Source organism: Nymphaea colorata, chromosome 1 (assembly GCF_008831285.2).
Source record: "Nymphaea colorata isolate Beijing-Zhang1983 chromosome 1, ASM883128v2, whole genome shotgun sequence".
Lineage (NCBI taxonomy): Eukaryota > Viridiplantae > Streptophyta > Magnoliopsida > Nymphaeales > Nymphaeaceae > Nymphaea > Nymphaea colorata.
Genome location: NC_045138.2, coordinates 4,966,721 through 4,988,005, shown reverse-complemented (window position 1 = coordinate 4,988,005; position 21,285 = coordinate 4,966,721). Strand labels below are relative to the sequence as shown.

Genomic DNA, 21,285 nt, shown 5'->3' with positions numbered 1-21,285 from the left:
TTATAAATTCAATTTTTATTATGTAGCGACTTTGAAAATGGCTTAAGTAGACTATCTTATTGTTACTGTATACAAAAGAGTGAACACTGGACTATTTTATTGTTAATATCCATCCGGCAGCCAGACTCTACCCGCCTTGATCACAAGAGACAGAGCTCGGGCCAGGTCCTTTTTTTTTTGGGTTTTCAAATATATAGTTTCCTAATTATTGTTATGTAAAAATATATAATATTTAACTATTAATGAAAGCATGCCCTTCTCTATTTTCAGTTCTTTTCATAAAAATTGTACCAATGCAATATTTTGATGTTCTTATCGAAAATGAAGTCCAAGGAAGTAAAGAAAGCATGTTTCTGATTGATTTTTTTTCAAAAAAACTAATTTGTTGCTAAACAGTGGATATCAGGCATAAGATCCACATTTTGCTGGTTAACCGACGACTTGCTTCGTTTCAGGGTTTTCATTCCATTACTTGCTCTTGACCTTCAAGTCTACTGCGCCGTTAAGAGTCATGACCTTATTGTCTGTGGATAACTCAGGCAGGCTGGGCCTCTTCCAGGCCGTTAAATAGAGCTGCAGTGACTCAGCCTGATATCTGCCCCTACTGGCACGCCAAGGCTGCAAGCCTAAGGTGTAAACTGGGGTTGCAAATGAGTTCCATTTGGCATATTTCTTATTACTTGAAATCTGATTCCGGTCCAACCAGTTGTTAAGGGTGGGCATCAAGCCAGGCCTGTGCCAGCTATTCGACCAGCGGGTATAGTTAAAACACATTTTTTTAAAAGAATGTGATAAATTAAATTTCCGTTTCAAGCTTAAAAGAATAACGTTTTTTTTAAACGTTGAAAATGAAAAACAAGTTTTTAATGCCATTTTTTTGCGTTTTTTTTTACTTTTTAATGCCAAACAGTTTTTTTGTTTTTTATTTGTTGCAAATATACTCATCTTTTGATGTTTGTGTTATTAGTTTTTTATTTATTTTATTTTTCTCCTTAGTTTTTTTTATTTTTAAAAATTTAACATATTTTCTCATCTTGAATTCAAGTTCGCTGTATTATACTCAAGAAAAACTTCATCGTTTAAAACTCCAAAAACAATATTTGTAATTATGATATATATATAAACTTGCGAGCTCTAGTCAGGTAGGGTCCTACTTGGCTGATAAATGAGCACCCGACTCTCCGCCTTTTTTGTTTTGTTTTTCCCTTTCGCCTTTTCATATACTCGGCTGAAAAAAAAAATCGTGTTGGTCGCACCGCCGCATGCGTGGGTTGGCCCTTGTTAACTTTGGCTGCTTAGTTGCTCAGCCACCTTCGTTATAGAAACAAAGAAGAAAAATCCTTAGCTCCCATCCCTGATCTGTCCTCTTTATGTTGTCTCTACTCACATGCAAATTTGTCTGCATTTCCCTTTCTCTTCAAACATTTGGCTGACAGAAGACAAAGTGTTGTGCATGGGGCCAAAGAAAGTTGAAAAAGGGAGAAGCATTTCAAATGGTTTTATTCTTTTCACATGGAGAAAGATATGGCATCTCTTGAAGCATTTTCTCTTTCACACTGAAGAGGATTGCTATTATTCTTTCATGTACTTCATTAAGGTAGTCATGTTTCTGTTTGCTTTAGAAAAGCATGTTATTCAACTCATGCTGTTCCTACATGCAAATTCTTATATGGAACTCCCTCTCGCTTTCTCTCTTTCATAAAAAATAATTAGATATGACAAGCAATGCACATTAGGAAGCATCTTTAGGACGTGTTTCGCAAATAAAATACTTTATAATTGTTCCATGTCTCTATCTCCTAGAACACAGATTCATAAAATACTTAAACAAGAGTTCTATGAATCTACATGGAATAATTACAAAGTGTTCTCATTACCAAACAGCCTCGTAGGTTGATGACCGATTCTAACAATATAGGTTGCCAACACATTTAGGGCCAGCAAGTTGAACAGAGCTATAAAAAGTCACTGCTGATGCATTATATGTTGATTACAGAGACATTGACATATAAGGTGAGAATTCTAGCTCTTCTTAAGTGATACCGTAACAAATTGGCACCTAAAACCAAACAAGATACTCCATAGCAAAAAAATTTAGTCCAAGGCCATTGCTTGGATGTCTAAGTTTCACTTGCATGCAATCAAAATTTTAGAAAATTCTTAACTGTCAAAAGTTCTCATGGTGAATTGCCACACGAGATGCCAAGAAATCATTAGGGTTTCATAGCAAAAGCAATAAATTTTCATTAATAGAGGGTTATTATGTAGCTTAGGTTAGTGACATGTTTCATATACCATGCACTTTTGGTCGTGCTGGCATGTTTATAAAAGTCTAATTATCATCAGTTTGATTCATGTGGGTGTTATGACATGAGTTGTAAGACAAAACCAAGAAGCTCAGACCCTCGAAAACAAGGAAAAGAAAAAGGGTTGCGGCGCAGGGGGGGGGAGGGTTTTGGCTCTTGCTTCGGGTGTTAGTGACACAATATGCTCAGACTTAGACACCCATATAATATACCAAAAAACTGACATATATGACACCACAAAAATAATTTTGAAAAGAACAAATGTTCAAAATCACCGAGTCAGGCTGATTCGTATCGGAGAACTTGATCGTATCGTTTCAGTCCGATACGGTGTTGGCATCAGCGGCACTTTAATGCACAAAGAACGCTGAGACGTGTGGAGACCAAGTTGTGGGAGTCCACGTGGCGCGAGCAGATTGGGTTGCCCGATTACCGGGAACGTTTAAAAGAGCTCGGTCGCCGCGGCTCCTCTGAGCACTGAAAGAGCAGCCAAATCCTCGCGATACTAAATAAAGGCCGACAAAGGCAAAAAGAAAATCCACACAAGGGTGACAGAGAAAGGAAATATCAGAGAGCAATGGCGGAGCGCCTCTCCGCGGCTTGCCTGGGCGGACGCCTCCTCCCAACCGCCACCACCACCATCACCAAGAGTTCCATCGTCCTACCTTCTTCCTGTTCCTCTTCCTCCACTTCTTCGGCCCTTCCTACGCTCAGAGCCTTTCCTCTCTCTATGCCTGCCTCCATCTCCCTCTCCTCTGGTTCTTCGCCTTCTTCCTTTCTCTTGTCGGTACGTTTCCTTCCTCGTCATCGTCCTTTTTTCTTTGTCTTTAGTCTGAAAGAATGCTTGAAATGGGAGTTCAGTAGAATGGGACTTGACTAAGCCAATTATTGTTTTGCAACTGGAAAGCGGATTGAAAATTTAGTAGAATCCAGTGGAATTAGTGTTTTAAGTGCCGCTAGGTTTCATCGAGGCCGAATGCGAATTCAGCATCCTGTTCTGGATGTGGCTTTGGGAGATCAAGGCGTTGGATTCTGATATTGGGTTGTTTGGTAGAAGGGAATTGGTGGAGTCGTGTAATTAGGAAGGGAATACGTGTACGGATGCCAATTTGTTCCAAATTCTTGCTTTGGATTCTTTAGTTGGCAGCATGGCGAAAGCTGAAAGGTCAAAGTCCTTTTGAGGACCGTCTTTCGTAAACCTCGTGGAAACACTTGGGACGAGAGAACTCCACCAATTGCTTTGGTACCAGATTCTTCTGAATAACCTCCAAGTAATTTTCTGCCCGTTTCTCCCAAATGCCACTTCCCGGAAGCAGGTTGAATCTTTTCCATATAGCCAAAAACGAGTTGGTCGAATTGGATGGATTCCGTTGCTTCTCGAATATCCAGACAGGCCTTTGGTCTTTTCTCTCTCTCTCTCTCTCTCTCTCTCTCTCTCTTTTTTTTTAAAAAAAGAAATTTGTTGTGCTTTACACTGTGGCGATTGTCTTTGCATGTGTTGTTCTTACTTGGTTTCTTGTTCACGATTGAAGCGTGGAAGGAAAAGGGCGCTTTACTTCGCAAAACCCAGCAGCACCGTGTCTGTTAGATCCGCCGCATCGGATCCTGAACAGTTAAGGAAGGCCAGGGAGGACATCAAGGAACTCTTGAAGACCACGTTCTGCCATCCAATTCTGGTATCTCTCAGCCAATCTTTCCCTTTTCATCCCTACCCCAATGTCTCCTTTTCCTTTGGCAATTTTGCTTCAGTAATATGTTTTCGCCACTTCTGAGGATAAGACTTGAATATTCGTTTTTTGCTTATAGCATGTTAAATTTTTAAGGTGCACGTGAGGATGGTTATTTCTATTTCTAACATTTGGAAACCTTCTTTTTTGGTTTCAGATACTGACTTTAGAGATTGACATGTTCGAAATTGAATGTCTGTGGACAAAAATGTAGGTACGATTGGGATGGCACGATGCAGGTACCTATAACAAGAACATTCAGGAGTGGCCACAATGTGGTGGCGCTAATGGAAGTTTGAGATTTGAGATAGAGCTGAAGCATGGAGCCAATGCAGGTAATGATCTCCCCTGTCATACACGATGGCTGGTTTCCAGTTGACAATATCCTCACTAATCTCACGAGTTCACACTTCTAGGCCTGGTTAATGCATTGAAGCTGCTTCAACCAATCAAGGACAAATATTCTAGTGTTACATATGCGGACTTGTTTCAACTGGCCAGTGCCACAGCAATTGAGGTTCTCTGGAATGTCTTATTATTTCGTTCCGCCTTTTCACCAGCATAGATTTTGACCTTCTTCTGTCCAATTTATTAGGAGGCTGGAGGTCCCAAAATCCCAATGAAGTATGGGAGAGTAGATGTTACAGGTCCTGAGCAGTGTCCGGAGGAGGGAAGGCTTCCAGGTTAGCTCCTAACTGGTTTCCAGTTTTGCTTATGTTACCTTGTCTGAGTTGCAAATTCTCTCAAGATTTGGTTTTTGGTCGATGTTAGATACCATGGGCCTGTTCAGAAATCTCTGTTTTCCTGACACAAATCAATGTGATGCATCATTTTGTATAATACATCTTATGTGGTCCGTGTTTCTGCAAAATGAACCAAATCACCTTTGTCATTTTATTCATTTATGACGAATTTCAAATTTCACCATGCACAGAACAAAGATGCTAAGGATTCTTGAAAACCCATGATTAGTTGGTCGGGCGTCAGCAGAGTTGGAGCCATAATGGAAAGTTACTAGCCAATTGCTTCTTGTCATTTGTACTGTGACGACTGCTTGTCATCCTTACATGTTTTGGTCCTTCTCCCACACCTAACTCCCCTTTCGTAAAAAAGAAAAGGATTTCATCTGGACCCGAACGCTTATACTACGATTTTTACTTCCAGATGCTGGTCCTCCTTCACCAGCAAACCATCTACGTGAAGTTTTCTACCGGATGGGACTCGATGATAAGGTACTTTATCTCTGCAAATTGGGAAGTGCATAACCTGCTTTTTGTTATGTTTTACCTGCTGATTATAAATAGCGTTCACCTTTTCTGCAGGAAATCGTGGCACTATCTGGTGCCCATACATTGGGAAGATCCAGGCCAGAGCGAAGTGGATGGGGAAAGACAGAAACCAAGTATACTGTGGGTAGATGCATCCTTTCCTCGCAATGCAGATTATATTTATAATTTCCGTTGATGATCTTTTATCATGTTATCCTTTAGAAATATCACATTAGCAGTTCAAATTACCTGGCTGTCTAACAGTGCACAGGCCTTTCATTTATAACATAATATATAAAATAATTTCCTGTTTCTGAGTTCTCCTTGGAGTTTTCTCTTCTGCTAAGTCTGCTACTCCACCACTCCAAAGATTTAGTAGCTGTTATTTTTAACTTCAGAAAGGATTTTCTACCCTCTTCCATCTGGCGTTTCATGAAAACTAGCTAGGCAAGTAGATAATTCAAGAAGGAGACAAAGTTTGAAAGAGTCAATGCAACAGTCATTACTCGAAGGTTGACTTCAAACATGCTGATTCCATTTGACTCATAGATTGACTTGAGACTTTCTGAGTTCATCGACTAGGATCTATTCCTAGTTGGCCCGCAAATAAAGCCACCATGTTTAGCTGATATAAGGCATCATGGATTCACGGTTTTGGATCCATCATTTCTGGTCTTTCATGAAAATTTTAAATTGATCTGCCAATTAAATCAGACTGTGTGTATGCGCTAAAACTCTCAAATTTCTAAATATTAAAAGGAATTTCTTAAAATGGACAAAAGTATTTTTCTGTTCAGAGAAATGATCTTTCCATAAACAAAAAAAAAAGTTTGGTCTGAATAGGAATATATTCTGCTTACATATGGAGAAGTTCTAGCGAGGAAAGGGCGAACAGAGTTTTGAAGTTGTTAAGCAGTTAAGTGCTCTGTTAGTAGGCTTTTTACCACCAAAATGCTCTGTTAGTAGGTTTTTTACCACCAGAAAGTGTTCATAATTTCTCCCGGCAATTTGAAATGCACTTGTTGCTTCAATTTTAGTAATTTCACCCCAGTTTGCATTTGATGTACTCTTGATTTTTTTTGCATATAATTCTGCAAAAACTGCTTAATGAAATACATAATTATATACAATCCTAGGTTATGGGTTTGTTGACATAGAATATTTAATGGACCAAATACCCATGAATATTTAGTCATTACCGACTCAAAGGATAGTTTGCAAGGATGGAATTTGCAATTGCAGCAGCCATTTTATGGAATCAGAGTTATAGATTTTCTTGCAAGTCTTTCAAGATGATCTTGTTCCACAAGTGACAGTGACAATGTTTATCAGAGCTTCATTTTTTTTTTCAACTACAACCTTCTGGATTGGCTAGAATGAGAAATATGTGCCCTGATTCTTCTTATATGTGGTAGCATGCTCCTTCTGGCTGCATAGGGTAGGACGTTTTGCTACCTTTCAGTCTCACATCACTTGACAAGGGTGGCTTTGACTTCTAGCTCTCTCCATTTTTGCTTTCTAGCCATGCTTTGATTTCCTCTATAATTTTTTTTTTCTTTTGGCAGAAAGATGGACCTGGGGCACCTGGAGGACAATCCTGGACTGTGGAATGGTTGAAGTTTGATAATTTTTACTTTAAAGTGAGGAGGCAATTTCTGGCCTTTCAATCTTTGGCTTTCCCTCTGTCTCGGAAGCTACTTACTTTGCATGCGAAACATTTAGGATATAAAGGAGAAAAGGGATGAAGATTTGCTGGTTTTACCAACAGATGCTGTTTTGTTTGAGGAACCAGGATTCAAGGTCTGCTAAATGCTGATGTCTGTTTCAATTTTTCATTCTTGAACTTTGTTCTTATGTTCATGGCAAGTGAATTGTCCGCTTCCTCCACTGTGGTCCATTACAGGGATATGCAGAAAAATATGCTGTAGATCAGGATGCATTTTTCGAGGACTATGCTGAAGCTCATACAAAACTTAGCAACCTGGGAGCAAAATTTGATCCGCCAGAGGTCTATCAATTTCTCCTCCTCTCTAGATCAGCCGATGTAGAACTTATTATGGTTCAACTTAGTTGTATACCCAAAGTTCAAACACACATAGAATCTTCAATGTTATTATTGAGAAGATTTCTCTGCACTCTCTGGAATGTCCTACTTGGGAAAATGGAAGCCTAAAAACTTTTCAAGTCTAAAAAAGTAGGAAACAATAAAAGAAGTTATGATTTATCAAGAGCAGGTTCCATGGTATTGTTCTTGCAATAATACAAAGGGACATGCAGTAAAATATTCAAAGCGTTAAATAAATGAAAATAGATAAACATATGTTGAACAATGTAGAAAACGTTTATATGGAGAGAAACCTATTAGAATAGTGATAATTCCAGCTCTTTCTATATTTTGGTAATTTCTCGATCTCTTGTTTGCAATACTGTTGGATAATAAATGTCGTGGTTCAACATATCTGATCATAAGGAAGCCTAACTCATCACATGTTATTTGCTAGGTAAACTGTAGAAATCACATTTACAGTTTTGGATTAAGCAGAAAGCACATCAACCATGTTCCCTTATCCTTGCCAAGTCAATAGAAAACTGATCTATAACTTCCTATTCTAGTTGATGTATCATTTCAGTGGTTTCTGACCCAAAAGATGTTTTTCTTTTCTTGTGCTGTAGGGTTTCTCAATAGATCAAGAAAGTCCTGTTGCTGAGAAATTTGTGGCAGAAAAATATTCATCTGGAAAGGTTAACATGCTAGAGCTCTTTAAGTTTATCCCAGCTTTTTGAAAAATGAACGTGCATAATAGATTGTTCATTGATTTGCAGGCTTAAAGTAAACAAAGAATCCTATTTTCTACTGGTGTCTTTTTTAATAACGGGAGGAAGGTTTTGAAACACAGAATAAAGCTCAGCTTCAAACTCATGGTATTAGGGCCCAAGGAAACGATAAATAAATGTTGGTTGTTACATCTTTGACTGCAGAGAGAGCTCTCAGAAGCAATGAAGCAGAAAATCCGAGCAGAGTACGAAGCAGTTGGTGGCAGCCCAGATAAACCTCTAAAATCAAATTACTTCCTCAACATTATGATCGTGGTTGCTGTTTTGGCATTTCTGACATCTTTGCTTGGGAACTAATCCTTTGCAGCTCCAAGCTACTCTCTTGCAATCTACATGTGTTCATGTTGCTTCCTCCAATAAATGGCGCTATAGAAGTAGCAATGAAATATCCCAGTAATGACTTTTGGTGATTTCAAGACCAAGTGCCTTTTTTTTGTTGTGTGTGTGTGTGTAACCTACAATATGCACCTCTATTCTATTCACATGGTTGTATAATTGAATATTTTGTTCATGAGCTAAAAGTTCACAATCGGCTTACTGGTTCCATCTTGTTCTGCCTTTCTATGAGGTCAAGGAAAAAATCTTTATCACCCAATTTTTTGCTCCTAATTACAAAGAATGGCTTCATCTTTGTGGATTTTCACATGTCGACCATATTCTCCTTGCAATGGGTCGGAAGGCATTTCTACTGTCATGCACAAAATCAAGTCAAATTCTCGTTTAAGTTGAGATAGATGCCTTAATTTTTAAACAGGACTAGTCCATCCGGCTGGGCACCAGTTAGAGCTGCTGGGCCATTGGGGACCAGTGATCAGCCGACTTGGTCAGCTAGCCAACAAGAAGTCGTTAGCATAAGCCCATTAAAAGATCATATATTTATGTATTTTTGTGTATCTATATATTCTAAATGGCACCAAGCATACACACAAGCACCGTCAGTGGGTACTCCAATAAGGTCTATGTACCATGTCGCCGTACTTTACTTCAATAAGGTCCATGTATCATGTCGCTGTACCTGTACTTAAAGTAGGTACTTGGAGACAGTTGGGTACCTTTAACTTGAAGCTAATTCAAACTACTTAATTTTACTTGATTTATTTTTTTGTAACTCAGTTTTTATTCTGTTTTATAGAGTTATTGTTCACTAACATGTAATGTTTTTATTTATATCACTTGTTTATTTGAAAGTTGTTTTCATTTTGATTTTTTTTTTGTGCTACTTTGCCTATGTACACATATATATATATCCTGCAGTATCTTTGTACCTACATTTTTTAAAGTTACTATGTTCGTACCCATGCTTGTATTCAATTGTATCGGTACTCATGTGACTTAGATAAATACACATACACACACAGAAATAGAAATAGATGCACGAGTTAGAGCAGCCCATCAATATTTCCTTTGTCTTTATTTGTCCTTTTACTGATCTCTCTCTCTCTCTCTCTCTATTGTTGTACCTTCAGCTGTTGAGAACAACATACGAGAATTGGATTCTCTGGGTTGAGTTGATTACAGATCTGTAACTGGGCCTTTGGAGCGGGGCTGTGGTGGAGCCAGAAAATTTAGGATGAGCATTAATTAAGGAACAGTCATATCTTCAGGGGCAATACTACTAATATTATATAAATAAACAAAAACCTGAATAAATCATTATGAAAATGGAGAACTTTTATGGGGCTTGCTGTCATCAATGTATGGCCACAACTGCCCACAACTGCCTATATGTGGCTCCGCCATTGGTGCAGAGTTGCTCAGACTATACCGGTGGACGTTGCATTGCCATTAGGTCACTCACCATATCTATATCAATGGCGCTACAGCAGTAGCAATGAGACATCCTGCCGGCGATCTACGGCACAGTGGAAATTTCCACCTTTTGGATGCAACATGCATGCAAAAGATGTCGCTCAATTGTTTCTTATAGTAAAGCTACAAAATCATTCATGCCTTCCGTTTGCCAAATGTACAAGCCAGCTCCATAGTGTGATGGGCGCAGTGTGTACAAGCCTTGAGAACGAATTCACCACCATATATGGCTGACTAGTGATTACTAGCGACCCCCTCGGTTCATAAAGGGGCCCGTAAGTTTTTCTTTTTTTCTTTTTTCAAAAAAGAGGTTATTTAGAAAATTTATAAATCAAAGTGTGCTTTCGGAAATTGGTCTTTCAAGATGGGTGTGTCTCCTCTCTTCTTTCGAATGTAAACAGAGGGAGTGAGAGTTTGAGAGGACGAGAAAGGGAGAGAACAAGAGAGCAAAAGCAGGAGAGGTGAAGAGCAAAAGCAGGAGAGGTGAAGAGGGACAGAGGGAGAATGAGAGAAGAGACGAGGAAGAAAGGAGGGCATACAAGAGATTGAGAAATAGAGGAAGAGAAGAACCGTAAGGAAGGTAAGGTCATCCGAATTTCAGTTTTTGGTTCAAGTGGATGTAAAATTTCTTTTTAGATTCGAAGTTCGAATGTCTGCCCATTAATTTAAGATAGAGGAATCTGATTCTTGTCAATCTTAGCATGTGATTTATGATAAGAATGATATTTCATGTCTATAGAGTGCTGAAGGGGATATACGGTTGAGTTTTGAATGCTGTTTCTCTAAATCCGGTTATGGATGGTTGAGAATGAAGTATTAAGTGAATAATGTTGGGAAAAGAGAAAAATTCCAGTTCCGTGTTATTCTACAGTAGGCTGCAGCTGTATGGGTTCTTTTTGGGTCCTAATTAAGGTTAAATTGATGATGAAAAGGGAATCGTGCATGTGTTGTTCTTGTTTGGACAGTATGTTTGATTGGTTATGATTAGTGAGGCTGCTAGTCCTGTAAGAGAAGTAGGTTAAGATCCTTCAAGAAGAATGCTAATTTTTATCTATTATCTATTTGCTTAGGTGGGTTGGATCGCGAAAAAACACTCAAAGATGTACCTGAAGAATCTTCATACTAAATAGTGTTTTGTTTTTCGATGAGCAGATTTTAGTATAATTTCTTTAAAGCATGCGTGTTGGTTTGTTTAAAGTTTTGTCACAAAAAACGGGGACGAGTATTAAACGGCGAGGAAAAAAACGGGTATAATACGACAAAGTTTTATATATCGGGAATAAAACGGAAAAAGTTTGGCAATTTTTTTTTTAAAAATTAAACATTTAATACATCTTAAAAATTATAAAAAATAATAATTAATAAAAAAAGGACAAAAAACGGGAAAATAACGGCAAAAAAACGAGAAAATAACGTATAATATGAGTATTAAACGGGTATTATACGCGTTTTTTGTTTTTTGACTTTTTTTTTTTAAAAAACGAGAATAGTACGGGTATTATACGACAGAACTGTTTTTGGCGTTAAATACACGTTTTTTTTTTAAAACGGCGTTTTTTGTGACAATAGTTTAAACCGCTATAACATTGATGGTTATGTTTTAGTATGCAATATATTGTTACAACAACAATATTTTAAATGCCTAGTTATGAAATATTTAATTATTTTGCTTGTTATGAAATGAAAATGACAAATTCATGAAAATTTTAATAAAATCCGTACATTTGAGTTTCTTAATGATCTCAAATCATTTAGGATCTCATATGTGAGGCTATCAAACGCTCCCTAAAGACCCAATATGATTATATAGTCATAAATGTTAACCTTATTTGTATTAGACAAATTTAGATTGAGATTCAAAAATTATGGTTTAATCCTGTTTGGAAAAGTGTGATTCAAATTTGAGTCTAAATCATAATCCCACAAAATAGGGTTCGGTTCAATCAACTCAACAAAAGAAGCAGGTTATGTGCATGAAAAAATTATATGCAGCATGTGCACTTTCATTAAAATAACAAAAAGAAACTTTTTAAAAGAATAAAAAAGTATTGTAAAAAAAGTTAAAAGCCTATAATACCCATCGTTTATAAAAAAATTTCAAAAATACCCTCCACCCTTTGGTGCAGACTTGTCGATCCGCTCAACAAAGGAAGAACCAACAAAAACTTGAACCAATTAGATGATCGATTCCTACCGTCTTACCTCCAACACTTTTTTTAGATCCAAGCATCCCGAAATATATATAACAAATTTTTTCCATGTGACTTACGGAATGACTCGGGATTTAGTTGTGCACTGTTCATGGGAAGTTTCCCTGCACCTTATAAGCCAACCTTTTACACATGAGTACTTAATAATGGAAGGGCAAATGGGCATACATTGGTTCATTCTTTTTGCCATAATTTTGAATAGAGATGTCAATATATCTGATTTGGAAAAATCAGATATAAAAAAAAAAAAGTTAGTATTCGATGGAGAAATTGGATCAGATTCAAATTCAAATGTGCATGAACATCCGATTGGAGATGAATTCAAATCAGATTTAGTTTTAAATAAATATTATATATCCAATGCTCTTACCTCTTGAAAATCGGTCGGGTTTCGTTCAAAATTCAGATTTAGATATGAATGTAAAAATGAGATTCAAAATGTAAAATTAGATTTCTAATTCGGATTGAAATGACTTTTCTTCATTCGTATTCGAATGCAAATTCGAATCCAAGTATATGAATATCTGAAAGCAGATATAATTAATAGTATATCCAGTTGGAATCCGACATGATAACATCCCTAATTTTGAATATGAGGTCATATATTTTTAATGCTCAAGGATTTCTCCTCATTTGTTGGAAACTAAAAAAAAAGGTCTCAAGTAAAATCATGTTGTATTGAAGTACCAGAATAATATTGGTTCTTCTTGAAGGCATTGCCCCCCTTTTAAGTGTTCTGAAGAATAATCTCTCTCCCCCGTCTCTCTAATTCCCATGCACAGTTATATACACACGTAGGCATGCACACACTCATATACACAATGTATATTCAGATAGCCGTAGATGTCTATTCCAATCAGGGCTGGAAGGAAGGGGAGGCTGGCAGGGGCTTAGCTTAGATTTAAAAAAGCTTTAAAAATTTATATGTAAATTTAAAAAACTTTAGTTTAATATATATAAAAAATTTGAAAATTTTTATTTTGACTCATGTTAAAATTTGAAACTATAATTTAGCACACGTGACAAAAATTTTTTAGCTCTGCCCTTGATCCCAATCACTGTTGATCAACACACATGCATTTGGCCTCTTACTGATATATATATATATATATATATATCATGTCGTAGAACTAAAAATCTATTGCTGCAAATACTATAAACCATTGCCAAAGAATACCATGTATTTGCAGCGGAAAAAAAGAAGAACAAGCATTATTGACCTGTCAAAAGCTATCACTATTGATCATAACGCAGTTGTTTTTTTGTGAACAATTTTTAAGCATCTCACACTATCTAACTTCAGGCAGACGCTCATACACATAAACGGTTTAACAACTCACAAAAAAGAAAAAGTGAAAAGACTAAAAACAGACATTTTTTTAATGCTTACGTCCAGGCACACGCAACTCACTCATATTCTCTGCCCTCAAACCCCGGCTGCAGGTTCGACCCAAATTCAAGGAAATTGCCACGTGATTGGAAAGAGGACTGCTTTTGTACGGGCAAAAGTAAAAAAATAAAAAAGAAAAGAAAAAGAAGGAAAATGATGGAAATATCCAATTCCAATTCCTGTTCAGGAATAATGAGAACAACTTCTCCCACAAACAGTACGGGGCCACTCAACAATTGCCAGTAAATGTTTTACAGCATCAGAAACACAGTGCCGGCAGAAATGATTTTTTTTTCCCGTTTTGGAACATACTAGTGATGCCATCAGCTCCTTTTTTTTTAGTGCCCATATTAAAAACAATGTGACAATAATTGCCGGCAGAAATGATATTTTCGGAATGAAATGATTTTTTGATTTTTTTTCTTTTTGGATCATACTACTGGTACCATCAGCCCCGTTTTTGGAGAAACATGCCAATTAAAATGCTGTTGTAGACACATACCTATAGTTGGCAAACTGGGTAATCAAATGGAGATCACGACTGCGTTAATGGGGTCAGCGATAGACTTATCCGCGAACATGATACTGAGCCCGATTAAAATAATTTTTTTTAATATAAAATAAAATTTTTGAATATAAAATATATTTTTAATAATAATATACATTATTATTAAATAAAAATAATAGTAAAAAAACTAATCCGGTCATCCCTACCAGGCCGGCCCGATATATTGTCGGGCCGGCTCGAACGGTTTTTCAGGGCCCAAGCCTGATCGGGCCAGGTACTGGGTATCCATGGGGTACTTAGGATCATTGCCCAGACTTAGTAAGCGATTGACTCAATGGCTTGGCTGGGTCAGATTGTAAATTGTTATAGTGTTTTTTGCTGCTGCATGATCTTGGGTGATATTTGTCAATAACTCTAACTATAAAAGAAGTCATGAATGTTAGAGCAACTATTGAGCTCATTTATGATCTCTCTATTGAGCTCATTTATGATCTCCCTTCCTCTCAATCGGGCTACTGGATGTTCACAAATTGATGGTGAAAATATGTTCATAAATGGTTGGACTAGCATTCTTTCACGTCCTTGAAAAAAACTCTCATGAGGGAAAGAAATAAATAAAAGATGGTTGAGAACTTAGGAATCAAAATGAATTTTCATCCTTTAAAACAGCTCGAACCAAACTTGGGTGATTCTGATTTGAGTCACAGTTCCAACGAGTCATCTGATTCTTAACTGAATCACCTAAGTTTTGGTGCTAACTCGCTTGGGTCCTGACTCATGACCTAGTGAGAGAATGATCATGATCCAACTTAAGTGCTAGTTTTGCCAAAAATGAGGTACCTCCCTAAGAGTGGGGTCAAGGAAACACATGTCATCAGAGGCAGAGCCAAGGAGGGACCCTGATTCTACCTCTATTTTTTTTTTAAAATTTACACGTACATTTTAAAAAATTTCACTTGACTTATATAAAAATTTAAAAAGATGATATTTCGACCCTTGTCAAAATTTAAAAACTTTAATTCGACCCCCTCATAAAAAATTTCTGACTCCCCCTTACATGTCTTGTAGGGATGCACTCCAATGCACATAACCACCTCTCCTTTCAACAACGTAATTGAGAATTGATGTTAACGAATTGAACGCCTAAAAAAAGAAAAATAATTGATAATAACTTCCATCTCTTGTTTGGTTTTCAAATCCACGCTTTATTTTTGAATTCAATGCGTCTGAATGGTTGTCGTGAAGCTCATTGAGAGAGTGGTAGATGGAACTTAAGCCATGGGCCAGCCAAATGTGGGCATTAGTTGCATGTCCATTACTTGAAGGTTCAACTACCAGTGCTAAGAGAAACTTGAGTACTCTGTCTGATGCTAGCAAGCACAAAAGATACCAGAATAGCAGGGAGGCAAGGAAAGAGATAGTTAAATGTATCGGGGTGAGCACTCGGCTAACGACAAGTGGACCTCTGACCCACTTTCAGGATGCCCCCAACCCACTTTTAGGTAGGGGTAAAGCCAAAATTTTTTCATGAAGGCGGTTGAATTAAAGTTTCTAAATTTTGACAAAATTTTTATATAGAACAAGTGAAATTTTTAAAATTTAGATATAAAATTTTATTTTTTTTAGAGGTGGTGCCTGGGCCTAAGCAGGCCCTACCTTGGCTCTGTTCCTGCTCCTGGGGGTAGTGTCATACACACAGGCTTGTGCACCTTTGTATCGCGCACATGCTTATGCATATAACCAGCTTCAGACAAAAGGAAGAGGAGATAAGTTAAACTATAGCATTGACTAAATCAAGGAGATTTTTAAAAAGAAAGGTAGAGCAATATACAAGGAGGTTAGGGCTCCGCATCCTAGGCTACATTGGCTTGCATAGGGTTGATAACTATAAAAATTGAACTAGTGACTGGCTGTTTACCAAATGTTAGTCTAACCGGCCATTCCGAACCTCTTTGAGCACAACATCACTTTGAGGTTTTGTTAGAACATTTTTGCATGATATTTTCTATGTGTGTGTGTGTGTTTGTGTATGCATGCATGCACAAGGGGCTTGGCAGTGGCAAAGCTTGAAAAATTGGATGGAGCGGCATTTGTTTAAAAATACTCATATTTGGTGAGGTGCGCGCACGCGCACACACACACACATACATACACACACACACACACATATATATATATATATATATATATATATATATAAGAATAAATGTTTAAATATGTCAATTTACCAATCAGCATGTGGCCCAGAATTACACGCAAAGACGGTATCTACAACTTGTTGAATGGGTTCTACGCCTCACAATTATTCATAAATGGAGAAAATATGAACAAATAGTTACTTCCATAATTATCTTCCATGGACAACTTGGGTAAGGCCCATCAATTTGCCTAAATAACCTTCCCGTTGACAACATGGGCAGGGACCAGCCCTCCCGTTTTCCTTACATTGTAAAGGGGAGAGACTTTGTTAAGTTGTTGATGTGAACACATGATTTTGGCACGCCGACAAAGTGCCGCTGCTACAACATATTAGTGGTTTCGCAAAATTGGCTTAGACTGCCCAGAAATGTGACAACGGAAAATTATCACTTTTAAATGGATATCGGATATTGTAAGTCATCAAAATGGCTGAAGGGATGAGACAGGTGTTTAGTCACACTCGTCCAATTTAATGCTTCGGTAGCGATGGTTGGACCGATGAATGAATGGTCATAAGAATTTAGTATATATATATATATATATATATATATATATATATATATATATATATATATATATATATATATATATATATATATATATATATATATATATATATATATATATATATATATATATATATATATATATATATATATATTATATATATATATATATATATATATATATATATATATATATATATATATATATATATATATATTATATATATATATATATATATATATATATATATATATATATATATATATATATATATATATATATATATATATATATATTATATATATATATATATATATATATATATATATATATATATATATATATATATATATATATATATATATATATATATATATATATATATATATATATATATATATATATATATATATATATAGTTATTCAAAACAAAGAGAAAAATATATAAGTAATACTAGATGACGAAAATGCTCATCATGGATGGATGTCCTTCTTTAAATAACAAGACAGAGTCACTACTCAAATTTTCTTTTATATATATATATATATATATATGTATATATATATATATATGTACACACACATACACACACAAAACTAAACAATATTGATTATCTCATTTGAAAAAAGAAACACTTGGACACTAAAAAGATAAAGTCACTACTATATATATATATACACAATTAAAGCACGGGGAGGGGAGGGGGAGTCGAATCCTCCCATCAAAGAGGAGGCCCAATAGCTCCCATTTTTTGCTTTCTTCCCTCTTTGTTGGCAAGGGGTGGCATTGGCCTCCTAATGCCAATGCTGGATTTCTTTTCAAGTGAAAAAGGAAGATGGTTGTTCAAATGGACAGCATGAGGCCAGCTGCTCATCGAGAGTAAGGAAGCACAGTTTTGAATATATCTTTTCAATAAAATTAAATACACTTCTAGCACATTAATCCATATTGATATTATCTTTACCACTTTTTCAGTTTTAAAAAGTTATAGCATGTTTGTCGGTTTAGAAATTTTGGGTTGAGGGGCATTAATTTAAAAAATATATATATATATGAGTATGTGAATGATGACTTTGACTATCTAGAGCCATCCAACCATATGAGGAAAACCATTTATTCAAAATATTATTTGAATTAGATGAAAATTGAGAAAAAACAAAGAGAAAAATATGTGAATTAGAGTCTATAGTCTTCCTTTTTTTTTCTTAAATATTCATTCATGATGATAGACGACCTTTATATATATATATATATATATATAAACTAATTTATTTCGTACGGTATTCTTTTCTTGTTCATGCGTTGGGCTTTTAAGGACGTGGACTTTTAACATCAGGTAGCTTGTCCAAGGGGCCCACTACTTAAGAATTGGTTTGTTTTACTTCCACAGCAGAATGCCTTCACTCTTAGGGTCCATTATGAGACTGTTGTTAATGCTACAGTACATTATGTTCCACATGTTCAATAGTGAACAGTGTAGTGAACAGTGTAGCATCCAAGGAATTCGTCTTGAGCCGAGGGAGCTGGCCGACGCTGGGTATATGCACATTCCTGTGTATGCATATATATATATATATATATATAGGGGTGTCGAATGACTAAACTACCCGTGAAAAAGTGCAAAAAAAAAAAAAAAGCTTTGAAAATGGATAAAAATAAGATTATAAAAAAATAAAAAACTAAAACTACCCCTCATGATAATTTTCTTTTAAAAAATGCCCCAACCGTTTCTCTCTCTCTCTTTTTTTTTTTTTTTTGAAGGGTGTATACTTATTGCGTGTACACGGTTGTCGGGGGCTTTGACTGCTGTAAAATAGTTAAAATATTTTACCTTTTAAAATATGTGAAAAATTTGACCACTGTAAAAGCTTGGAAAAAAAAAATATGTGTATTTGGCAAGTTACAAAATGAAATTTACCTTGTCGCCTTCCCAAAACTTGGTCCCTCGGGGGCAAGATCATCTCTCGATTCCCTGCACTTGACCTCATACAACATCATCTCTTTCTTAAGTCCAATGACAATGACAAAATACCTATCGTTCATGTTGGGTAAAAAAAGTAAAATGACTATAAAGGACGTGTTTTATTTTTAAATGATAAAAGCATCCTTTTTTTTTTACCGCGCACACGCATAACAGTGCATGCAACCTTCACTACTTCAATGCACCTGATTGAAGTCACGGGCCAAACATTTATGCTTATCTTTTAAAATACTTCAGCCTTTATAGCAACACTTTATAATGGGGCCAACCGAGTCACTTGGCTATGGCTGAATGATTTTTTTTTTTGTTTATTTTGCATTACTAAAAACCATTGCACAAGATGTATTTTGCGATTAAAAATTTATGAATAAGCAATTGACAGTCATAAATGCAATTTTTATGATAGTTTTAGCAATACAAAATACGAAAGGAACCATTTGATATGTATATATATATATATTAGCCCCTAGCTTTTCATTTATTATGATAGATGGTTAAAAGAAAAAAAAAAAAAATAATGAGCATTTTTGTCATTTACTATCAGTTTACAATTTTTGATCATGTTTTCATGCATCAAATAGACGGCTCTAATTAGATAATTGTATGATATATATATATATATATATATATATATATATATATATATATATATATATATATATATATATATATAAACAAAAATTATCGGAGTATCTGACCTCAACACAGAGTTATAGTGGTGTAACAGTTATCGTGCTTGGGTTGCATGGAGAGAGACAGAGAGCAGTCGAAGGAAGAGATCCCCAGCCTCTGGCAGGGAGGCAGGAGGTCAACCAGCTCCACCATCGGCCGCAAACTTCCATCCTCCCGTTTCAAGGGCGTGGTTCCTCAGCCAAACGGGAAATGGGGAGCTCAGATTTACGAGAACCATCAGCGCGTGTGGCTGGGGACGTTCCCCACGGAGGCGGAGGCCGCGGCGGCCTACGACGTGGCGGCGCTCAAGTACAGAAGCGAGGAAGCGGCCACCAATTTCCGGGTGGTGTGGGAGGACCAGCACCAGCTCTCCTTCCTCAAGTCCCACTCACAGCAAGAGGTCGTGGAGATGCTCAGGCGGAATACCTACTACCACGAGCTGATCCTTTTCAAAGAGTCAGCTCGATCTGTCGGCTCATCTCCCTCGCCATGGAAGAGGCGCGAAGTTCGGGTAGAGAAGAAAGAGCTCTTCGACAAGGTGCTGACGCCGAGCGACGTCGGCAAGCTCAACAGGCTCGTGATTCCCAGGCGCCTGGCCGAGCAGTTCTTCCCCTTGGACACCCGGCGCTGGAAGGACGGCATTCTTCTGAAGTTTGAGGATGAAGGTCGCCGAGTGTGGAGGATCAAGTACAGTTACTGGAGCAGCAGCCGCAGTTACGTGTTGACCAAGGGCTGGAGAGGGTTCGTGAAGGAGAAGGGGCTTAAGGCAGGGGACGTGGTCTTCTTCTTGAGGTCGGCAGGGCCTGAAGAGATGAACTACATACGTTGGAAGCATGTGGAAGGAGAAGATATTTATCAGCAGCGGAGATGTGGACGACAAGGGCCTGCGTTGGAGCCACAACAACGAGGTCAGTTCGTCAGGATCTTCGGCGTCGACTTAAATTCAAGATCTTAGTGCCGGTGGTAGTGATTTAGAGATGGTTCGAGGTATCATCATATCAGATACCTTGTAAGTTAGCCATGATTTCTTTGTTCCTGCATGTTATTAAATCTAATGGTGTCAAAGTCGGCAACTATCCATAATCCTTCGTTTTCTGCTCGAATGCTGAACAGCGTGTTGCTAATTGGCAGGTATGCCATGATGAGGTTATGAGCTTCACCATGAATGGCAAAAATCAATCTACTTTTTCTTTCTCAGGTATTTCTAATCAAGATTCGAAACAATCTTTTTTGATGAATGAATCAATTTATACGGTGCAATATTAGGTAATTCCCACTCGAATCGGTAAGGAAACGAATACCATTTGCAGTTGTTGAAGTTCCTGTTCTAAAGGTTTCACTACTAGCAAACCTAAGGCCGCCCTGATTATCATATGGCGACCAAATTCATATGCAAAAATGAAATCTCAGTCAGCCGTTGCTTTTAAATTGGAGAACACCCTTTTCCAAAGTTTTCCTTTACCTTCAAAGGTTTCACCTCTCTCACAGATGAGTTTAGGCTCTGTATGCAATCTGATTTGTCAGAGCAGACACATGAAAACATATAATTATGTTGGCAATCAGTTGTGATGCAGGCAGCAAATTTAGACCAGTGTGGGAGAAATGTAGAAATTTTAGGTTGGCGACAATATATGAGTGATTCCTAGAAATGAGTGATTGGTAGAAGCCAGACCAATAGGTTAGGGACAAAAATTAGACGTTTTAAATATGATATTTAAAGCGTTTTTTTTTTAATCTAACCTTATGATATTAATGATAGGTTGATGCATGCAAAATATATATTGAGTAGATCATTTTTTGGGTTTTAATAGTATTTTTTATAATAAGTAAAGATAAATGGCTCCCATAGCATCAACATTTTGATAATATAAA

General features: G+C 36.8%; 2 protein-coding genes across 3 annotated transcripts; both read left to right on the top strand.

Moving 5' to 3' along the window:
• The first annotated feature begins 2,787 nt into the window (after positions 1 to 2,787).
• Positions 2,788 to 8,680, top strand: LOC116245954 (probable L-ascorbate peroxidase 6, chloroplastic/mitochondrial). 2 transcript variants are annotated; one of them, XM_031617592.2, is made up of 12 exons: positions 2,788 to 3,093; positions 3,839 to 3,982; positions 4,248 to 4,368; positions 4,450 to 4,550; positions 4,629 to 4,716; positions 5,198 to 5,265; positions 5,356 to 5,442; positions 6,867 to 6,941; positions 7,024 to 7,101; positions 7,205 to 7,309; positions 7,975 to 8,043; positions 8,281 to 8,680. In XM_031617592.2, the coding sequence occupies exons 1-12, from the start codon at positions 2,884 to 2,886 to the stop codon at positions 8,431 to 8,433; spliced, it is 1,299 nt and encodes a 432-aa protein (XP_031473452.1). In that variant the 5' UTR covers positions 2,788 to 2,883; the 3' UTR covers positions 8,434 to 8,680. The 2 variants fall into 2 exon arrangements, with proteins under 2 accessions (XP_031473452.1, XP_031473453.1); XM_031617593.2 differs by having other exon boundaries at positions 8,125 to 8,415.
• A 10,806-nt stretch (positions 8,681 to 19,486) lies between these two features.
• On the top strand, positions 19,487 to 20,368 carry LOC116245695 (AP2/ERF and B3 domain-containing transcription factor RAV1-like). The gene has a single exon (XM_031617204.1). The coding sequence runs from the start codon at positions 19,487 to 19,489 to the stop codon at positions 20,366 to 20,368; it is 882 nt and encodes a 293-aa protein (XP_031473064.1).
• Positions 20,369 to 21,285: the final 917 nt, after the last annotated feature.